Here is a 22,609-nt window from a genome sequence, read left to right on the forward strand (position 1 = left end):
GAGTTATTCACATATTCTTATTCTGTGACCACTTCTTTACATTATGTGATGTCGTTTTTTAAGTTGTGTACATTTTGGAACTTTTTATTTAGAAAATAAAAAGGTTCTTTCTACACAGTCGAATGGAATGCAAAAACTTTAAAGCTCAATATCTCAAAACTGCTCAGAATGCAGATAGAACCTTATAATTCCAAGGGGACAAAACCTGTTCATTAGAAATGGGAATTTAATGTACCTAGTTCAGGGTGGAAGTGATTAAGATTTTGTCATTGTTGACTAAAACTAAATCTATTAAAACATTGTTTATGTTAACTGAAATAAAGCTAAAATAAAATAAATGTTAGATGGAAAAACATCAACTTAAAACCTTTAATGAAAATTTGAAATTTAGCCATGGCAACTTTCTGAAATAAAATAAGCTGAAGTTAAAGTACTAAATTAACACAATTAATAAAAATACGAGAAAAAAATTAAAGGCTAACAGCACTTAAAATTAGCCTACTAAAACAAATGAAAATGAAAACTTTTGTTTTGTTCAGCGTCATGTCGAGAGGCGTGCAAATGTAAAGTCAATGTCCCTTACAGAGTAAGTGTCTCAAGCAAAACTCTTGGATATCTTTTAAAGAGTCTACGGTGTGAACTTTACATACTTTCGAAAATCCAGCATTTAGCTGATCCTGATAAGCGCTCATTAGCTATGTTTCTCATTAGCGTTTCCATCCCATGCGTCCAAGAGAACAAGATAGTCACTTCCTGGAAAATTGGCCCAAAATATCTGTAACAAAAATGGAAGTTGCTGCATTCGGGGGAAAGCCACTGTGGGTTTTCTTTTTTTCCCAACATCATAAATGACTTGCATCTCAGAGCGCGCAGACAAAACGCAATAAACACTGTCATGTTAGCTTGCGTTCGGATGCCTGGTGTTTGGGAATCCAATCATGCGAGACACTTTTGGAAGGTCATTATACTAAATCATTCTGATGACAGACTTTGGCTCAGGCATTCAAATCAAATCTACATTTCAGATGCTGTGCAATGACGCTGGCCCACTGGTTAGTCCTGTCGTCCAATCACCAGTCCACTGTTGAGGCAAAGTCACGTGAGTTTCTGTAGCGCATCGAGGGATTTATTCGGCAAATGTGTTTCCATTGTAGTTTATTCGCAAGTCAAGATGACTTCATAAGAGTGTCGTTCCAATTTTGGGTGCCTTATGCATGAGACGTTCAGCCAACGGTCTGTGGACGTGACATCTTAGGCTGAGACTAATGATTGATTAATTAACCAGTGTGAAAAAAAGGACCTTGTTTAGCAACTTACCACAATGGTACACAGGGCTCATTCATGGAGAGCATTAGGAGTGAATGGAAAGCAACAATACAGCTTAATGAATTGAGAAAGTTAACTGCGCAATACATTCCCAATGCTGCACTATGGGCAGAGCACTAAAAGCCATGCAATCCTAATGCTCACTGTAAGTGCAACTTAAGCACAAGTAACACAATTAAGTGCACACTAATGCATTCTATCACGTTTGGGCATGTAATGTTTTGCATATTTTGAGCTTCTGAATCGCTTTCCTCTTTGGATAATGTTCTTCTCTTACTTTTTGTCAATAAACCATCTAACCAAGCATCGCAGTGTCTGACTCTGGGCCCAAGTAATTATTCTTCTAATGGAGGTCACTGTATAAAAGTGTTATCTCCTCCTCCAGCCCTTGGCATGGCCCTTCTCTTATTTTCGCTCTCAAAACGGATAAGAGGAGAACACAGTGTGTTAATGGAGTCCTCAGTGCAGCCCTATTAAAAAGCACCTTTTAAAATCAAGAGATAGCAGGGAATATTTTAGAGCAATGAGAGAAAATAAATGAGCAATTAAAGATACCAGAGAGGGCTGGAATGTCTTGCCGCACTGCACTGTGAACCCTCCACACTGCAAGAACGTGTGAAATGAGCTCTGTGTGGGCTGATGCACACTGATCACACACACACAAGAGTAAACGAGAACCAATCGTGGCTGAAGCTGTGGCACTCTCATTCTAAATATCAGTGACCCAGTAAGAAAAACAATATCAGGTCAACAGAAGACACTGATCCATAATGCTAACTTGTGACTTCAACGAAATGGCAGAGCACTTGACCTGCTTAACGCAGCCATTTCAATGCACACAAAACACATTCACGTTAATATAGCCTACATGGTTATGGAGCCGCTCCATTCTTCCATTTCTTGTGCATGTATATTTCAATTGATCATTTGTAGTGTGATAAAACTAGCTCATGCTGCAGTTTTCAAAACTGGAATGTTACACAACAATGAAAATCGCCTTTGTGTGTTTTATTCATGCATCACTCCCACTAACTTTACAAAACCAATAAACACTGACCAAAGGGAAAGACCACAAGTCTTCTGGTATTTTAATAACTTCCAGATTTGTTACATAATTGAACCTTTTTTCAGTTGATTCCGGGATTTTAAGGCAGTGGTTCCCAAATTGGGGTACGTGAGGTGAGAGAGGGGGGATTTCCCTCCCACCACTCAAACAAACACAAAACTAAAAAAACAAAATGCACATGTATAATACAGTAGATGTGGGTGCTTACTGTAGTGGCATCTAAATGCCTAATCACTGTCCAAACCTATTACTTTTTGAATTTTTCATTATTACATTAAATTGTAGATTTTTTTTTTTTTCCAAAAATCTCTTTATAAAGCCATCTCAAAAGAGTCAACTCTCAAAACCAGTTACAATGATCCTTTAAAATGTATGAATTCTCCAAGTCAGGGGTAAAGTTTCAAGAGGTCCAGTCAAAATATTTTCTTACCAGTGCTTTTTTGGAACAGTTATACATTTCCATCATGGCAGCCACAGTACATTGTAAAAGAAAAAATCCTAAACACTCAACATAGTCACCAAAGATGGGAATCTTGAGCTCTGAGAGCCAGTGATAACTAAGAAATTTTACCAATATTTGCCAAAAAACTGGATATGAATATAAAAAAGGTTAGATCAGATGTTTTATCAGGCTTTTTTTTTTTTTTTTTTTTTTACATTTAGACACCTATACATGTATGGCACATAGAAGGCCTTGGGACTGAGAAAACATACTGGGGTGCACGGATTATCTCTTAAGAAAAGTATGGGCCATTTTTATATTTTGCCAGTTAAAATAGAAGGTTATATCTAATAATTAAAACCAAAGTTTGTATTATTATTATTTTTTAACCTTTATTTAACCAGGAGAGAACCTCACTGAGATTAAAATCTATTTTACAGGAGTGTCCTGGCCAAGATAGGCGGCCCAGTTATACAAATATTTGCAAATCACTAAATCTTTTTCTAGAGCATGCATAAGTTTTAAAATTGCTGAAAGACACCAAATGATTTAGCCTCAATTTCATTTGGAGAGAGTTCCATTCTGAAAGTGCAGCATAATTAAAAGCTGTTTTACCAAGATTAGTTCTAGCTGGAGGTACATGGAGATTGTAATAAGACTGAACGCAATGAAGTTACTGACTGCTTTTTGTTGAATCATACAACAGAGATAAGGTGGCAAAAAAAAAAAAATTGCTTTGTATATCACTAAGTACCAATGCATTTTCCTTCGAACAGCAAGAGAAGACCAATCAACTCTATTATATAATGCACAATGATGTGTAGAAAATTTACAATCCATAATAAATCTTAAGGCACCATGATAAACAGCATCCAGGGAGGCAAGATGATAAGGAGCATGCTGATACACTACATCCCCATAGTCAAGAATCGGTAAGAAAGTCGCAGACACAAGCTTCTTCCTTGCATTAAATGAGAAGCAAGACTTATTTCTAAAATAAAATCCTAGCTTCATTAATTTTTGTTACAAGGAATTAATGTGTGAATTAAAATGTAAGGTGTCATCAATTATGATGCCCAGGTATTATATTAAATCGTAGTAATGTGGGAAGATTTATTTGTGTATGTGAGGACCCTAGCTGCAGAGTTCTGAATATATTGGATCTTATTTATTGATGAATTGGGTAAGCCATAGAAAAGAGAATTGCAGTAGTCAAGCCGTGAAGTGATGAAAGCGCGAACTAGGGTCTCAGCATCGCTGATAATCAGAAATGTACGCAAGCGCGCCATATTACGAAGGTGAAAGAAGGCAGACTTAGTGAGTGACGAGATGTGTGGAAGAAAGAAAAAAGGGGAATTAAAGATTATACCAAGGTTTTTGACAGTGGTGGAAGGTTGAACCAAAACTCCAGCAATATTAACATTGTCAACAGAAACGGGATGTAATTTGAGGAGAACCAATAAGAAGTAGATCTGTTTTATCAGTGTTGAGTTTGAGAAAATTACTGGTCATCCAAGCATTTATATCATCAATACAAGCTGATACGAAATTTGTGGGGAAAGGAGCATTGCGTTTAGAATGGATGTATAGTTGGGTGTCATCTGCGTAGCAATGGAATTTAAAGCCATGATGACGGATGATGTTACCTAATGGGAGCATGTAGATGATGAAGAGAAGAGGCCCAAGAACAGAACCCTGGGGAACACCGTGTGGGACAGAGGCAGTAGTGGACTTAGCCTGGTGAATAGAGATGTAATGCTGGCGACCAGACAGGTAGGAGGTGAACCAGGATATGAAAGTTCCAGAAATACCAAGAGCAGAGAGTCGTGAGATGAGAATACTGTGAGAGATTGTGTCGAATGCAGAGGAAATATCTAGAAGAATTAGAATACTGCTGGAGCCTTTCAGTCAGTGGCCATAAGGAGATCACTGACAACCCAAAGAAGTGCTGTCTCAGTGCTGTGGAGGGTGCGGAAACCGGATTGAAGACATTCATAGTGGTTGTTAGATGACAAATGTGTTTGAAGTTGAGCAGTGACCACTTTCTCAAGCAGTTTCGAAAGGAATGGTAGATTTGAGATTGGTCTGTAGTTGGCCATGTCAGAGGGGTCGAGGCCAGGTTTCTTTAGAACAGGAGTGACAACAGCAGTTTTTAATTCCAGAGGAACAGCACCAGTACTTAGTAGTCGGGAGATGAGAAGTGAAATCGGCAGTAAAGTAATAGGTGCACATTTTTTTAAGTAAAGTAGTAGGAGCGGGATCAAGATGACAGGAAGATGCGTTTGCTTTGTTGATTAGCTCAGAGATAAGCGGGGGGGGGGGGGGGGGGGCAAAATCAGTGAGAGCACCAGGTGCTCATGGAAATGATTATGAATGCTATCAAGTTTATTTTTGAAAGAAATGCAGGAATGACTCACAGAGGTCTGTTGAGTTACTTATGACGGGTGCAGGAGGGTTGGTGAGTTTATTAACTACAGAAAACAGTGTTTTAGGTCGAGAGGATGCATTATTAATAATAGTAGAGAAGTAACTAGAGTGTGCAGTATTTATAGCAGATTTGTATAACTGGATATGGTCAGTGTAAGCAGTAAGGTGAACAGTCAATCCATTGTGTCCTCTGACTATTTTAGTGCAGGATATGACAACCATCGTCTCTTTCCAGAAAAGTTCTGTATCCACACACCTGTCTATGTCATGAAATGAACAGCTGGTCTATTATTATGGAGTCATTTTATAATAAAGCATATTTTGAGGCAGAATGGCCCTCCTACACTCCGTACAGAGCAGGTGTTATACAATACCATACAGGTTGGTAGTAAAGTACCTGCAATTTAGACATGGACCTTTATCAGCCTCTGAGATGGGAGGATACTGAAGCATAGTACCAAAACATGAACCAGTTCATGTTCTTGAATGGATATTAGCCAAGTGCGCAAACAAAGAGGGTCAAACATGATCACAAATACACTAGAGACTTTCTGCAAAAACATTGACGGAAAATTAATGAAAGGAAAAGGTTACAAGATGCTAATGGGAATGACTTCAGACCACAAACACGAGAATGCAAACAGTTCTCTGAAACAAGCTCACAAACTCTTTTTATGAATCTCCCTATAGATCAATTCTACATTGTACTTTCGGTACAGAGTCTGCAACCTTTCAATTTTCCACCATTTTTTTTTTCACTGTCCTACATTTAATGGATTTTGTTTCTCTCATTCTCCCATCTTATTTTTTTCTAATTTTGTTTCTGCTTTCCTTCTCTCACCTAGAGATTTAACTCTAAAATGAGAGCTTGTCCCAAAAGCCCTCTTCAACTGATAAACTGATTCAATTTCAAACAGCTAAAACATTTTAGCAGAACATTACTCTCTGCAAAACCTAAAAAAAAAAAAATTATATAATGGGAATATATCCCAAAACTGAGAAGACAGAAATAACCCTTGAAACCGCTCAATATTAGAGAGCATTTATTAGGACAAAAGACATTTATAATATAGTCTTGTGTATCCCAAACTTTGACTACAGACAACAAAGACATATACTGCAACTTAGACAGGAAAAGATGTCCAAATAACATGTGGTGGGTAGAGTACCCAAAAACTGTACTCAAGTAAAAGTACAAGTACTTATAGAAATATTTACTCAAAGTAAAAGTAAAAGTAATAATCTTAATAGTTACTTGAGTAAGAGTAAAAAAGTATCCAATGAAAAAACTATTCAAGTAGCGAGTAGCCTAACTTACTTCGGATTATATATATATATATATATATATATATATATATATATATATATATATATGAAGAAGACTTCAGATGCAAAAGCATCTGAGTGCCATCTGAAACTTTCTTCTAAAACAAGCATTTTTATCAAGCTTGTATATTTAAGTTCAGTAATTTCACTTTAATGACAATTAATAGGTACTTTTCATTGCCATTTAAGTGAAATAACTGAACATAAACGTACAAGCTTGATAAAAATGCTCTTTTAGAAGAAAATTTCAGATGGTACTTAGAGGCTTTTGCATCTGAAGTCGTCATATATATAAAATTATATTATTTCAATTTTTTATTTTTATTTAAATGACTATTATTTTCATAAGTAGACTGTCTGGCTCTCTTTGCAACAAAAAGCATTTTCTCCCATCTGTAGCCTGAAAAAGAAAATCATTGCCTGTCCTTTGGTTTGTATAATAGTAATATAACTTATACAACTACATTTGGATTATAAGACAATGTTGAAATAAAGTGAATCTGTAGAGTGTTGCATTCAAAGGCATGCAATTGACACAGAGAAGAAAGAGTTAAAACTCTTCACATGTGCTCGCGCTCATGACTGCTACTGAATATCTGAACAACAAAAAAAAAAAAGTACATCGACGAATCTTCTTCTGTCGGTTCTCCAAAATATAATCAAATGTATATTTCTGCAAGCATGTTTAAACTGGTTAACTGTGTCTACGGCAGGCAATTAAAGGCATTCGTTTTCAAGTCGAGTTCGCACGCCACTGCGCAACAATACACACAAACTACCGCGGGATGGCGGGTGTTCATAAACTGTGGGCAATGGTAGATTATTTAATGTATAAATTAATGTCCAAAAAACGGGTAATGTCATACTTTCTAGAAGTGCTATCATGGCGTAATAATCTGTTTGGTTGTAAAATGTATTACTGAGTGAAATGAAATCGAATATATCGTCCTGTGGAATCATTCATTCACAGACAGCTTACGAAGATGTTCGACTAATAAAGATCTTCATCGCTGGCAAATATATGATGCATTTGCAGATTTGCTCTCACTTGACTGTACTGTAGGTCCACGGCCACTTCACCTAACGCTCTTTATGTGCTTAAATCTTCCTGTTACGACTCCGAGTCGAGTGTGAATTGAAATCGCTTCAGATGATTCAGTGCGTGCAGGAACTGAACAGTTCATTCAAACTGATTCGCGAACCGATTTAGACAGATCTGCCAACTTGTTTGATGAAGTCTTTGAACAGAATCGACTCAAAAGAGTGATTCGTTTGTGAATTGAGCATCGCTCAAGCCCAGAAAAAAGATACATCTCACTTACGCATAACAACACATATTGCATTAAAATAAAGTAACGAGAGGAACGTCGCCCAACGTAACGAAGTAAAAGTACCGTTTTTTTCATTAGAAATGTACTCGAGTAAAAGTAGTAAGTACCCACATTCAAATCTACTCTTAAAAGTACAATTTTTCCAAAAAACTACTCAAGTAAATGTAACTAAGTAAATGTACTTCGTTACTACCCACCTCTGCATGTGAGTCCATTAATCTGTTAGTTTTGCTCATACTTGCCATTTATGTGAGTGGTTATCTGAGCTATTATTATAATACAACATCAGACAGAAATTACAAACTATTTCACACATACATACATAACTCAGAAAACAAAACAGAATATATGTAACTAACCTGGCAACGTATTTCATACCTGAAAGCATTCAGGTATGTCATGTTTTCAGATGGACTGATAAACAACATATGTGTGCCCTTATTTGCAGAAGTCAGCCAATTAAATTAAATCTTATTAGATTTAAGGGTTGTCTCAATTACAAAATTGGTGCAGTGATTTGCTTGCTAAAAAGTCCCACAATGCAACATGAAAACCAGGGAGCATCAGTGCTCACTATGTTCTCTTAATAGAATTTCTGAAGCACAAAAATCATTGTGAGCCAATGCAAAAGATTTTTTCTTTTTGAAATACAAACCATTATTTAATGTCAGCATAAATATACATCACTAGACAGGTAAAACAATCTAGCTAACATTTATTCATTAAAGGGGTGGTTTACTGCCTTTTTTCTTTGCTTGATTGTGTTTATGGGCTGCAATATAACATGTCTTCGTGTTTCGTTTGTTAAAAAACGCCTTATTTTTCATAAATTTCACCTTTATTGTAAGCCGCTTCCTCCTCTGTCATTTGAACGACCGGTTGACTTCCTGATTCTATGAAACCACTCCCTCAGAAAGAGGCAATGAGCTCAGATTGGTTAGTTCGGCCGGTGTGTTGTAATTGGCTAAACTGCGTCCGGAATCTTCACGCCCATTACCTTTACGGGCGACAGTTGCATGTGCTCCGGTCAAATGTAATGGTGTCAATATTGCCTCATCAGTTTGAGCCAGAATCAGACCCAGAGAGCGGTGATGAAGAGAGTCAAGCAGAACCTCCACAAACACGGCTCTTACTAAACGTTTCTGAATGGTAATTTATTTTATTTTATTATTATTCTCTCAAAGAATTTCCATACGCTGTTACTTGAAAATGCTACTGCTGTTTGTTAGCTTTTGAGATACGCTTTCCCCCTGATTAAACATTTAATATAACTGAATACATGACTGAGTAATACCGTTTTTTAAAGATATTGTTTTATTGATAGAATGAACAACCGTTTAACTATTCACAAAGCTTAGTTTACTCAGTTTGTCGTTTTCTTTAGGTGTACATGTGATAACAGCAGCTGAAGTTTGCTGTTGCGATAATTTTTTTAAGTTTGTACACGTTTGTCTTATACACACAAAATAGCATCGAACTAACTAGCTACTATAAACAAACAGCTTTGGCATTGGTTTGCGTTCTTGATCAAATCAAAAAATTACGTCATCAAGTATACATGGAAAATACGTTTACAAAATTTGTACATATTACAAATTCGGGTCCAAAATGTTTGTACGCGTTTGTCATATACTAAAGCCAGCGCTGGCATTTTTTTACATCCTTGATAAAACTAAAACATTACGTCTTAAATTATACAGGCAAATACATTTAAAATGATTAAACCTTACTTGCAGGTTGTGGCCTCTGGTTTTAAAGCTGTAACTGCTTCATGTTGTAGTAATAGTTTCTTGTTGAATCCGGCATTGAACTCGTGTAGATTCTGGAAGCTGTCTTCCATAAAATGTGCAGCACAGAGAGCTAAACTACGATTGTAATTGTCAGGAACATAACCAAACTTAAATTTTAACCATTGTTGACGAACTACAGCGTCTGTAGGAAGCCTGAACACAGAAGACCTGACAGCTACAGCTCTCCACTATAACTCCTCCTCTTCGACAGCAGAACATGTTCCGGAGGGAGGGTGGATGTAAATGTATGGGTTAGTTACGTATAAAACCCGGGAAGTATCTCGTTGTAGTCCCATTCGAGACGTTTTTGTAGGCATTAAACTTCCTGATTTTTAAAAGACAATATCTCCGCTTACGTTGAACTTTAAGCGCAGCAACTTTGCAGATACTGTTCATGCACCAACAGCAACATTACACAGTATTTAAAATGAAAAAAGTGAAATAGCAATCAACCACCCCTTTAACAGCTGAAATGTTGCACATGTAATGTTTAAAAAGTATTAATCATAATGTACTTTATTATATAGTCTAATTTATGTTATGTAAAGATATTGGTTCATAAATACCAGTAGTGAGGTTGTACAATGAGGACATTGTCATGTCACCAGAAATTGAGTCTACCCAATGTGTAGTGATCCAGTCCTCACCAGTGCCCAAATTAGTGTACATGATATATTGCTTCACAACAGGAAGCCAGAGTTGACTGAGCTGTCATTGTATGGAAAAACGCAGCTTGGACATTCTGCTTTAAATGACATATTTTGTTTTTGGTGAAAAAAAAAAAAAAGAAAAAAAAAAAAAGTCATAGGCTACATTGAAAAGGCTACATTCCCTACTATAGAGAAATACAGGTGAAAAACAGACTGTGAAAATAGTAGTATGTCTACATTCACAGTATTTATAACGCATGCTAAAAGTACCCGGATGGACTACTACTTCCAGTGCAGTTCTGAAGTGCTTTACTATCCCATGAGGCCACGGCACGGAACAGGAGTTGTGAATGGTAGTGAGGAGATGAAACTGATGCTGGTAGGTCACATGACAATGAGAATATGACGGATGTAATAAATCCAGATAACATTCGGAAAATGCTTTTCTAATGATCACAAAGTACGTACTTTTTTTAAAAAAAAGCACCTACTCAGAGAATGTGATTTCAGACACATCCCTGCAGTTGTTGAAAGACTGGTTAAACTTTTTGAAAAAGGACTTTTATTAATATTAAAGGGTTAGTTCACCCAAAAATGAAAATTCTGTCAGTAATTACTCACCCTCATGTTGTTCCAACCCCGTAAGACTTTCGTTCATCTTCGGAACACAAATTAAGATATTTTTACGAGTCTTTTTACGTAGTGTTTAAGCGTAGCGCGTCTGTGTTGCACGTCACCACGTAGGCTCACTATTGGGCGACTCTGGTCATGTGTGATACATGGTGAAGTGCAACACAGACGCGCTACGCTTAAACACTACATTAAAAAGACTCGAGGTCCAGAGAGAAGGAAATGAAAAGTGGAATAAAGTTGTTATTTTTGTTTGTTTTTGCGCACAAAAAGTATTCTCGTCGCTTTATAAACTTAAGATTGAGCCACTTGAGTCACTTGGACTATATTAACAATGTCTTTAATACATTTTCTGGGCCAGCAAGTTATTGTGTCCATAAGCCTGCAGGAGGAATGATCCAGCTCTCAGATTTCATCAAAAATATCTTAATTTGTGTTCTGAAGATGAACGAAAGTCTTATGGGGTTGGAACAACATGAGGGTGAGTAACAGAATTTTCATTTTTGGGTGAACTAACTCTTTAACTTAAGAAAAGATCTGGAAAGGATGAAAAATGACTTTTATTAATATTAACTTAAGAAAAGATCTGGAAATGACGCAGGATTGTAAGACTGTGGTCTGTCCAGCAGCCAAGGCCGAGACCCAGTCCAGGACTGCTTTTCTAAGATCCAACCAAAAGATCACACAAGATGGAGAGATGGAGAGATGGAGGGAGAGAGAGAGAGAGAGAGAGAGAGAGAGAGAGAGAGAGAGAGAGAGAGAGAGAGAGAGAGAGAGAGAGAGAGAGAGAGAGAGAGAGAGAGAGAGAGAGAGAGAGAGAGAGAGAGAGAGAGAGAGAGAGAGAGAGAGAGAGAGAGAGAGAGAGAGAGAGAGAGAGAGAGAGAGATAAACCCTATCATTTAAATGGAGTTTAACCCACAGGACATTAAAAGTCATTAATCATTTGTAACTGCACATGTTTAGTTTAAGGATAGTGTCCTGAATTTCCATATTCCTATGGGAAATTCAGTAATGTGCATTTTCCACATAGACAATGCAGTTTACATGGATTTCCAGGAATTGCCTACACTCTTCACAAAAGGCACCTAAACAGTAACAGGAAAGTGATCGCCGAGAACAATTCATTCCTTCAATTCAACATTACACTGCTCTGTGGTACAGTAATCTACAATTTCATGTGGATTCAGACTTTCCTGTAATAGATAGTCTGGGAGACCCTATCGGAGTGATACGCATAAAGACCACAATATGCACAGACTGGTGGGAGGTATTTTCCAAACCATCCTACATTTTCTCAAACGCTGTTCCCAAGCTATCCCGGGCGGCTTCTTGTTTGCGGATATGCTTTACAAGGTAAAGCAAAACATCCTACATTTGGCTGAGAACCCTTATGCTGCTTTAGGGGTTTAGTGGGAAAGCCCTAGATCTGCTATGCAGGCAAAGTAAGATAAATAAATTAAAACTCGCTGCACAATCACAGAAGTGCTACCGTGGCCTTAAAAAAGGCCATGTGTGTTTATGAAATGGCTAAAGGGAATGGTAAAAAATATACAGGTCTTGAACACAACAGATAGAGAGATTAAATGTCAACGTGAATAAATAAAAAGGGCTAAAATAGCTTATGCTGATTAAATAGGGAGACTTTTGCAGACAGAGGACAAATAAAAACAATCCGTGGCAGGCACCATTGTAAGACGGTACAATTTATTTTATTCGATTTGAGTGGCCTTCTTTTGTTTAGCATCATCTGACCCAGGCTGGCTATTATATCCCCCATATACAAAATTCAATTCCAGGGTAATTTGGATATATTTAAATCAGTTGAAGAATGATACCAATTGTCTCTTGGTCTCTCAAGAGGGAATCTGTTGACCTCAGCTAGCAGATATAAAGCTCAGATTGCACGAACCGAGCGTCACTGGCTAACTAAGCAAGAGGACACATCTGAGACTTGGTTGCACGCATGAGCGGAATGCTGTGCTTTATGGGTGATGTGAACCCTTGCGGCTAGTGCACTGAGGTCATAACTTCCACAACAATTCTGGGAAGAACAGGCTACTGAGGGAAGATATAGCGGTTTGTATTGAGAGGGAAGGAAGAGCACCATATGTTCATCAAAACAGCATTTTCTTATCACAGTTGTGCAAATATAAAATATTCTCATTGTTCCAAACCAATATGATTTACTATTTCATATTACAAAAAGGGAGAAATTTAGAAGATATGTTGTATTTCATACATTTATACTACACACATTCATACTATATAGAACATACTTTTTTTAGCGGCCGTGGAGTAATTACTTATTCAGGAGTATGCGATTTCGGATGCAGCCATTTGCCCAACTCGGACGGGGCTAGTTTTCTAAACGATGTTTGAGTTACAATTCTTATCACTCAACGTCTTTGATTTCATGTACCGATTCGGAAGGGACTAACATCTCCGTGTTTATTACAGAAATGGGGGGGGGGGTCATGGATGTTACAGAAGGGCATGTGCTGTGCATCACGTATGACGTATGTCTTAATTTATTATATATTCATATAATTTTTCTAATAAACTCCATTTAAGCTAACTTCATGAGTGTATTGCAGTGGCTGTTTATAACAAACATACATAAGCATACATAAATCTAGACAAATATCTTTCTCCTACCTGACACTGACATGAAAATGGGCAGTGTTCGCAGTTTCTGCGATTTGGCTTATTGATTTTATGTTATGGTTTCATCAGATACCATCCATATAGAAAATAAATGAAAGCATGCCGAAGATTGGTGTGCATGTCTGTGGCATCCTGGCCAGATTTGTTTTTTTTTTTTTTTTTTTTTTTTTTACAGTGCACCAGTCCTACTAGTTTGTAAAGACATGAGTTTGACTAAATAAAAGAAACAATTTTGATTTCTGGGTCATTTAAAGGCATAAACCCCTTTTTAAAGGAACCGTTCACCCAAAAATCCAGTGCTTCCCTCTCCAGGCCAGTAGGTGGCAGATGTGCACCATTTACACTGGTATGCTAATCAACTGGATATGTCAGGATAAAAACACCAGAAGAACAAAGCCGCATTCCCGCCATTGCAGATGGTGTTCCTCGTTGGGTTATTTTTCCGCCAAAACCAATTGGAGCGCTTATAGACCCCTTCACGGTCGACGTCACAGGAAAATTCTAAGTTCGCAGTGCGCATGTCAGGGTCAGAAAGTTCATTCCATCCCATTGAATTGTGTTAACCAGAGAATTTCTCGTCAAGAAAAAATGCCTTATTGTTGCGTCGTGGCCTGTGAAAATCACACCAATTGTGGAGTCAAGTTTTTCCGGATTCCTGCAGGATCTCATCCGGTAAAAAAAAAAAAAAAAAATAGACGACATCTGTTCAGATCTAGTTTTTTAAAGTCTATGGTTCAGATACTGCTGCTATCTGCTAAGTAGCATGACACAGGTCACAATTAATGCCAGATATCGAACTTCACCTAACTATTAAACCAGTCTTGTTTACGCAGGGCTTAACTATACCGTTGTTGTCACAATAACTGTCAATAACACTAAACACGAGCATCTTTGATCGTAGCATTGTCCCAGTCTGCCCGTTTATTATATAAAAAATACACATACTTAACAGTGTTAAATTAAAAAAAAAGTACTGTTCGACAGAACTGCTTGGTTTGTTACCACAGTTATCTGCGTGGTTCCTCGACGATGAAGTTCCACATTTGCGGCTATCCAACACGAAAATGCATGCAGCAAATAAGCCGTTCACAATATTTTCTTCAGATAACTCCAAATTTCTCCCACACACTGGACTTCATTTTTGATGACTGTCGACAACTTTACAATCTCCACTAGCTATTCTTTCTTCAACTCAGCATCCATCTCGACGACTGCGAGCAGGTCGCGCGCGCGCGGTTATGCAATTTTAAAAGTGAAAGATCCTGGGAGGGCGTGGCGCGTGGACAAATAAACTGATGTGGATTTTAAATTATTTTATCAACTTGAAATACAGGCAATCTGGCATATTTTTGTAGACGTGTTCCTAAAAATCTGAATATATTTTTACGTTTGCATGTGATTGTTTTAGACCAGTGTTTAGACCCGTATTTCCCCCGTGTCCGACCCGACACACTTTGGATATTTTTCACCCGTTTGAGCAAAATTTGCGGGTCACCCGTCCGAACCCGTGCAGGACTCTAATCAGGCAGACAATCGCCATTAGCTATTAGCTATTCCTGTGATGGCAAAGACGGGGCATATATATGACCCCATGCTGCGCGCGCACCCAACCTAGGCGTTCGATGTTTACAAACATTGAAGGGGTCTATAGTCGTGCAAGTTTTTAGTAAAAAAAAAAACAAAAAAAAACAAAAAAAAAACAGTAAATTCCGCAAAAAGCAACGCAGGAAGCTGTTATGCCAACACTCCAGAGGGCAATTAAGTACTGCACTGTAGAGCCATAAAGAATGAGTTTACAGTGGTGGGAATGGATATAACAGTGGGAGCAAGTTAATGACAGGAAGCAGAAAAGTCTGGTGATGCTCTACAGCCACTCTTAAATTACCCAAATTAGGACTGAAGTATGTATCCGTTTCAGGATATGAAGAGATAATGATGCAGACAAAACGGGCTGCAGCAAGATGTTTTTAAAAGAAATAAGGGGGTTTAGTGTTTCAGTGAAAACAGTTTCAGTCCATAATTTTGTATTTAAAATTAAGCTTTATTTCCATGGCAACACTTATTAGTTTAGCCAGTTTAACTAGGCTATGACATACAGGGAGAGAGACTGAAAACCCACGTCAATTTCCAATAAAAGCGTCCAGCATAGGGGCACGGAAAGAACCATCCCAGGTAATTTGATCTTACAATTATATGCAATAGAACCTCTATTAGCAAGCCATCTGATTGGCAGAACCTAGCATCCATTAAATGGAAATAACAGATTTATGCCAGTTACACCCAGAGTGCCACCTACTGGAGAACATTTCAAAATAAAATAAAGTTTACATTATTACCACCTATTGTTAAGCAGCTTGTTAAAAACTTTAGCATAAGATTCCTTTTAATTTAATTGATACAGAACAGTGACTTAACCTTTACATCCCGTTCCCTCCACCATCACCACTATGTGATTTCTACCAATGAGAGGGGGGAAAAAGTGATTCATTACCAAATAAAGTGTGCTAGAACATTTATTAAATAATTATGAGAGGAAAGCTTATATTAAAGACATGAGCATAACATATATACTAAACATATTAGTTCTCAACAAGGACTTGCATCAAAAAAAAATACAATATAAAACAGTTCTTAGGAAATCATGAGACCGATTAGACATGTTATTACTTGCCACATGGAATGCATAACTGTTCAGCATGATCATACTACATCTCACCACGGATGTCAGCCAGTACAGAAACAACCTCAGGGGTTTCAGCAGTGATCACAATAACATGTTCTAACTCTTCACTACGTAGCTGTCACGCTATGAGAACAATCACAGAAATATCAGTCTCAATGTATTGATTGTCAAAGCTGTGAAAGTAAGCAGTGGATAAAGCCGGTGGATAAAGTGTTTAGATTTTACTAATAGTTGAGTCCTGAGGCCGTTTCTGTGGTACACTCCTCTTCGATCTGTTGCAAGGCAATCTGGTCACTTGGAGAAGGAGGGACAGACTAAGAGAAAATGCATAGAGTCTTTCAGTTAGCATCGAGCTGCTCTTAAAAACTAAAGCAGGTTTCACTGAGAGCCCTCCATTTATGAATGTAACTGAGCTAAGGATCAAAACGACAAAGGAATTTTCAATGGGGGGGAACTCAATCCCTCATATAACTGAGAGAGACTTACACATAACATATACAGATTATACCTTACAGCAGCTTATAGAGGCGCATTAATATTTCCAATTCAGATGTAGTCGACCTTGTTCACAAACCTGTGATACATTTTGAGGGAGACTACTAAAAAAGGGGACCATAAATTGTCAAATTCAGCTTCATTCCCTTTAATTGTAGCCCCAAGATGCTCGACTTTTGATTTTAATGTATTAGTAAATGTTGAAATTAACATGAACTTAGATTAATAAATGATGTAGAAGTATTGTTCATTAGTCTGTTAACTAAAGTAGTTAACGAATGTTAACTAATGAAGCCTTATTGTAAAGTGTATAATATAATATAATATAATATAATATAATATAATATAATATAATATAATATAATATAATATAATATAATATAATATAATATAATATAATACATGTGAGGGCAAGTGAACTAGAATCATTTGGATAGAATGATGCAGTAGTTTGTGTAACTATCTGCAGTGTTAGCAGTGTCATTTTATCAAGGAATAGCATTCTTGACACAGATCCTAGTATGGATACTCAAAGCAACCGCTGAATTGTATACATTTATATAATGGCATGTTGGTTGCTGCTTACCTCTGATTCTGCTGTAGCAGTTGTTACAGAAGAGCTGTCTGTGTCTGACTCTGACCTGAGCTCCGGACTCAACCCCTCTCCCAAGGTCAGTCCTGCAGCTGACACACTGCAAGATCAACAAGAAACAGTGAGTCCGGATACACATCAAGATGAGAGGATAGAACCCTTTTCTTCCCATGACTCCATGCAGAAAGTCAAAGCCTCCCAAATCAGAAATGCTAATAATTGGGTCAGTGTGAGCAGATCCTCCACCATAGCTACATTTGAAAAGGTGATTTTTTTTTTTAGTCAGAGCTGTTGAAGCAGTGATGTAACGGTCCTGTGATGCAGTGAAGAAACAAGCAGTTACCGGTTACCGTAAACAAAATAACCCCTGCAACCAGATACAGGAATCTAAAAGGGACAAACACCATTAGAAGGAACGCAAGAGACCAAAGATCAAAGCAAATACCTTATTTTCCGGAAAATAAATCAAACCCGACTATAAAAGTCGCACTATAATTTGTTGAGAGAATTTTATTTTTTAATGGGTGTACGTCACATTTTATTATTACATTCAGAAATAATGTAATGTACAAATAAATAAAACAAAGCTTTTAAAACCATTAACAACACTATAAACACATATTTTGGTTCCCCTCACTTAACAACAAATCATTACATGCGTCATTTTGGAATATAAAATCTCAGCATGTTTTAGATTACAAAAAATATTAATTCCGGAAAATGCGGTATAGTTTTGTGTTTAGAAAAGCCTGTGTGTTCAGTGACTGGCAGGGTTCTGGTCAGGTTGTGCAGCGGTTAGCCAGAAGGAGTGTTTATTTTGTCAAGTTAATTGGCAATAAGGCAATCAGAAAACAGGCTGGACTTACGATGTCTTTCAATTCAACAAAAAAATATTTAACTTGGAATTAAAACATGTTCAGATAAGAGTTCTTGAATGATTTAGTGATGCATTTTCTTACATAAATCCCAGGTTTGAATCAAAGTATGAATTAGGATAGAAATCTACACCATTTCTAATTTGTTTTTCATGCTTGTAATCTGATTGCCTACAGCAAAATAGAAGAATTTGTTGATGTTAGGTGGCTAATGATCTCCTGTTGCCCCAAATGCTGAAGGTTAAAAACCCAGGCTAGGTGCAACAGATCCACGGAAGGACCCGCTCGCTCTTAGTTTCAGGTGACCTCTAGTCTCACCTTGAAGCAACCAATGTGAAAGCAGAGCTCCAGGGAATCGATGACCATGGCGGCTCCCTTCCCTAGAGGCTGCTCGCACCTCGAGCACATCCGCCTGCCACTGAGCAGCCTACAGGCACCACATGCCAGTGTCAGAGTCAGTGTCAATGTCAGAAACAAGAGAGCATTTGCTCTGCCCTTTCCCTAATTTGACTGCATTTAACAGAAGAGGTTGGCGGCAGAGTACTGTAAGGTTCGGAATAGCATACTACGCTGCATGTATACTGTACACATTAACACAGCATGCACAGTGTTCCATGGAAAACCCAAACTGTCAAAATGCACGCTGTGTGGGATACTGCTTCCAACAATGCAATACTCTCCACTTGAGTTTTCAGTGTAGCAAATGGACTGGAAGCAATAATAATTTTCACATTTTACATTCTTTAACTGCATATTTATAAAACAGCAAAAAGTTTTACACAAAATTAGATTACAAATTAACAGTATTTCCAAGATAAGCTAGACTACAAATGGTTGATTTAGCCTGGAACGTAGTGAGGTTTTGTAACATACAACTATTTACTAGAAATATTGTTGAACATTGCATACTCTTTCACATACTGTTTTTTAAACATTGTATGCAATACATTAGACAATGCAGCATATTTTGTACAGTACCGTTTAAATGTTTGGGGTTGGTAAGAATCGTTTTTGAAAGAAGTCTCTTATGCTCACCAAGACTGATAATATACAGTAGAAAAAGTAATATTTTGATATATTTTGTGCAGTTTAAAATGACTTTTCTATTTTAATACATTTTAAAAGTTACGCATGTATTCCTGTGATGACAAAGCTGAATTTTCAGCATCATTGCTCCAGTTTTCAGTGTCACATGATCCTTCAGATCAATTATTCTAATATGCTGATTTTGTACTGAAGAAACATTTCTCATTATAATGTTGAACAGTTGAGCTGATTATTTTTTTAAGACACTAAGATAAGATACTTAAGTTTTTTTTTTCAGGATTCGATGAATAGAAAGTTCAAAAGAAGATCATTTATTTGAAATATATTTCTCTCATTTTTGATCAATTTATCCATCCTTGCTGAATACAAGTATTAATTATTATTTTTTTTAAATTGTACTAATCCCAAACTTTTGAACGATAGTGTACGCCACGTCATATGCTGCAATATGCAGTACACGAGTATACCATTCCGACCATAGTCACTGATTGCTAAAATACCTGGGGTTAAAGGTCAGGTAGAGTGAGATCCTTAAGAAAAAAGAGCTGCACTTAAAATTGGCTTAAAGGTGTTTAAACTGAATATGCATTTTACATAAAGCAATGCTTTGGTTGCTTTGACTAGTTCATACCTGCCACTCTGCTGAGAGTTTGAACGGGACTCAGGGACCGAGGGCTCAGGCGTAGTTGTGATTGGTGGAGTGTGAAAGTTGGAGGCTGACAAGGAGCTCTGTTTAAGACCAGTAGAGAAGATCGCTGAGCCAGGGCCCAAGCTGCTGCGTCCTCTACTGTAAGAGCCAGTGCTTCCCAGAACAGAATGGGGTCTGTTTGTGATGCCTGAAGTGTAGGACTGCCTGGACCAGGAGCTGGTCGAGTGGAGGTTCTCCAGCGATTCATGTCTGCGAAGAGATTGAGATGTTAAAGACAGACTGGAAATGATGCATTCCCTGTTGACAAAAAGTACACTATTATGCAAAAGTTTGGGGTCAGTAAGATTTTTATTTTTTTTATGTTTTGAAAAGAAGTTTCTTATGCTCAGTTGCTCAACAAGACAGCATATTTAATCAAAATACAGTAAAAACTAGTGGTCGACAATATAGTTTTTCTTATTGTTTTTTCTAATTGGGCGATGTGTTAGAAGCGTTTACGGTCTTTGTTTAACAGTCATATTTAATACGTTATTAGATAGAACTGTTAAAAAAAAAAGTAAACGGTATGCAAAAAAGTATAGAATTTACTTTTATATTATTATTATACTTACTCATTTACTGTTAGCATTCAGCAAATATGCATTTATATAATTTAAACAAATCTCTGAATATCTAATAAACATTTAAATTTCAAATGCGCATTTGTAGACTGCATAAAAGTGTTACTCTTAGCGTGACGTTCGGTCTGTGTGAATTAAATGCAGACAGGAGAGTTTAGCTTCACTGGAGACACACACTCGACAAACTTTAAACCCTTGATTTAAAAATAAGCAGCGCTATATCCAATTTAATGCAATTTTGACTGTGTGCTGTATGTAAAATTAGTGTTACCTTGTCTTTATTTGACAAAATATGATTCCCAGTGTGCACTAACTTACCAGATTACTGAGTCCCATTACAGTTTACTTCCTTTTTATTCATATATTTTTAAATAATTAATTTCTTTGTGAAAAATACTGTAATTGGATTGAAGAATCAAGAAGTTGTCATCTAAAGTATAAGCATATTTTGAAGATTTTAAAACATTTATTTCAAATGTATTAAATACGAATTAAAAAAAAGATGATATATATGCAATCAAAAAAAACAATATCTGTCGACCACTAGTAAAAACAGTAATATTGTGAAATATTATTATAATTTAAAAGAACCGTTTTCTATTTTAATATATTTTAACTATTAACATAAGCTCAATTTTCAGTGCGTCACACTTTTCAAACATTTAAACAGTAGTACAAGCTGACAAAGAGAATCTGTGCAAAACAGTATAATGGAAAATGTTTATTCAGTTTATTCATTGGGACCTCTTGATTGACGTTCCCGCAGTGATGGACTCTTTGTTGATGCTGGCATTTCGCTGACGGATCCAACTGCCGTCTGTGAGGAGCTGCGTTTTCTTCCTCATCTCCTCCAGGATCTGCAGACGTTCCTTTTCTGCCTGTGACAGCTGTCCCTTCTTTTTACCGCTCCCTGCAGCTAATGAAGGGACAAGCCAGAGAAGAGGACCATTGTATAATATTGTATAACTCACAACTCACATAAGAATAATCAAAACGAAAAGTAATCAGACCTTTAGCATCTTGTTTGTGAAGGCTTTCAAGTGCAGGGGTAGATTTTGACTTTGTCCTAGGCAAAATAAGCACATGAAAAAAAAGGGAGAAAAAAAAATGAGTGAAAAAAAAAAACACATGACCACTGCAAGTCTAAATTTAAATGTGAAGTGTGCTATTTTTGCATCACCAACAATAAATGCCTGCAAAATATCTGGCAACGAGGACAGAACTGAATGTGATGAGAAAGATAGGGCAATGTGAAACATTACTAAATGGAATTGTAATCAGAATTAACATTTGTTAACAGAATTGTTAACATTCTCTTGCTTACATTTTTCATGGAAAATAAAACTCTGAATTACTGATAACTTTCTCTTCCCATTAAAGTGAGAAAGTATTTTAATAATGGAAAAAATACACACGTTCCCTTTAAGACAGTGGAAAATCTTTCAGTACAGAAAAAAGTGCTGCCAGATTTACTACATCACATCTTTCCTTATGCCACAAAAGCCATTAAAAGAAGCAAATATAGCCACAAAAGCAAACTGACCTGTCGGAAACTGTAAGCTTGGCAAACCCATAGGACTCCTCTGAGCTGAAGCAGGACAGAGCAGAAGCAGCACATAGATAGACATGCAAGAAATGACCAAAGCAACAGCAACATGTACATGCAACTCCACACTGCACTCAATACAAGAATATTTCACTACTACTTTGAAATTGACAATACATATTAATCAGGGCTGTCAATATAACATGGCAATTTAGTGTGATCTATTTAAAAAAAATGCTAAAACAATAATAAAACTAACTAATGCTATTAATTTTGCCTTGTTAAAAAGGTGCTCATAGCGCAAGATGCTGAAAAACACAGCTGGATTCAACATCAGCAAAAAAACGTCCTAAAAATATGTCCTGTGTGAACGGGCCTACTTCCTCAGACTGGCTGGCAAACTCAAATGGATTCCTGTGGACTGTACCGGCGCCAGTGATATGTTCAATG

At 37.1% G+C, this 22,609-nt stretch overlaps 1 protein-coding gene across 19 annotated transcripts in view; it reads right to left on the reverse strand.

Annotated features, from left to right (window-relative positions):
• Window positions 1-22,609, reverse strand: part of lmo7b (LIM domain 7b) — a 122,055-nt gene that overhangs the window by 58,087 nt on the left and 41,359 nt on the right. For 5 of the 19 annotated variants that reach the window (XM_081361742.1, XM_081361751.1, XM_081361757.1 and 2 more), the window contains 6 exons: window positions 22,157-22,201; window positions 21,624-21,679; window positions 21,358-21,529; window positions 19,976-20,242; window positions 18,616-18,724; window positions 17,417-17,522 (listed from right to left, as the gene is read on the reverse strand). In XM_081361742.1, the coding sequence (XP_081217868.1) occupies window positions 17,417-17,522; window positions 18,616-18,724; window positions 19,976-20,242; window positions 21,358-21,529; window positions 21,624-21,679; window positions 22,157-22,201 (755 nt within the window). Of the gene's footprint in view, window positions 1-15,675; window positions 16,650-17,416; window positions 17,523-18,615; window positions 18,725-19,975; window positions 20,243-21,357; window positions 21,530-21,623; window positions 21,680-22,156; window positions 22,202-22,609 lie in introns of those variants that run through there. The other 14 variants (XM_081361753.1, XM_081361750.1, XM_081361754.1 and 11 more) reach the window with 8 other exon arrangements.

This window comes from Scardinius erythrophthalmus, assembly GCF_964197995.2.
Source record: "Scardinius erythrophthalmus genome assembly, chromosome: 3".
NCBI lineage: Eukaryota > Metazoa > Chordata > Actinopteri > Cypriniformes > Leuciscidae > Scardinius > Scardinius erythrophthalmus.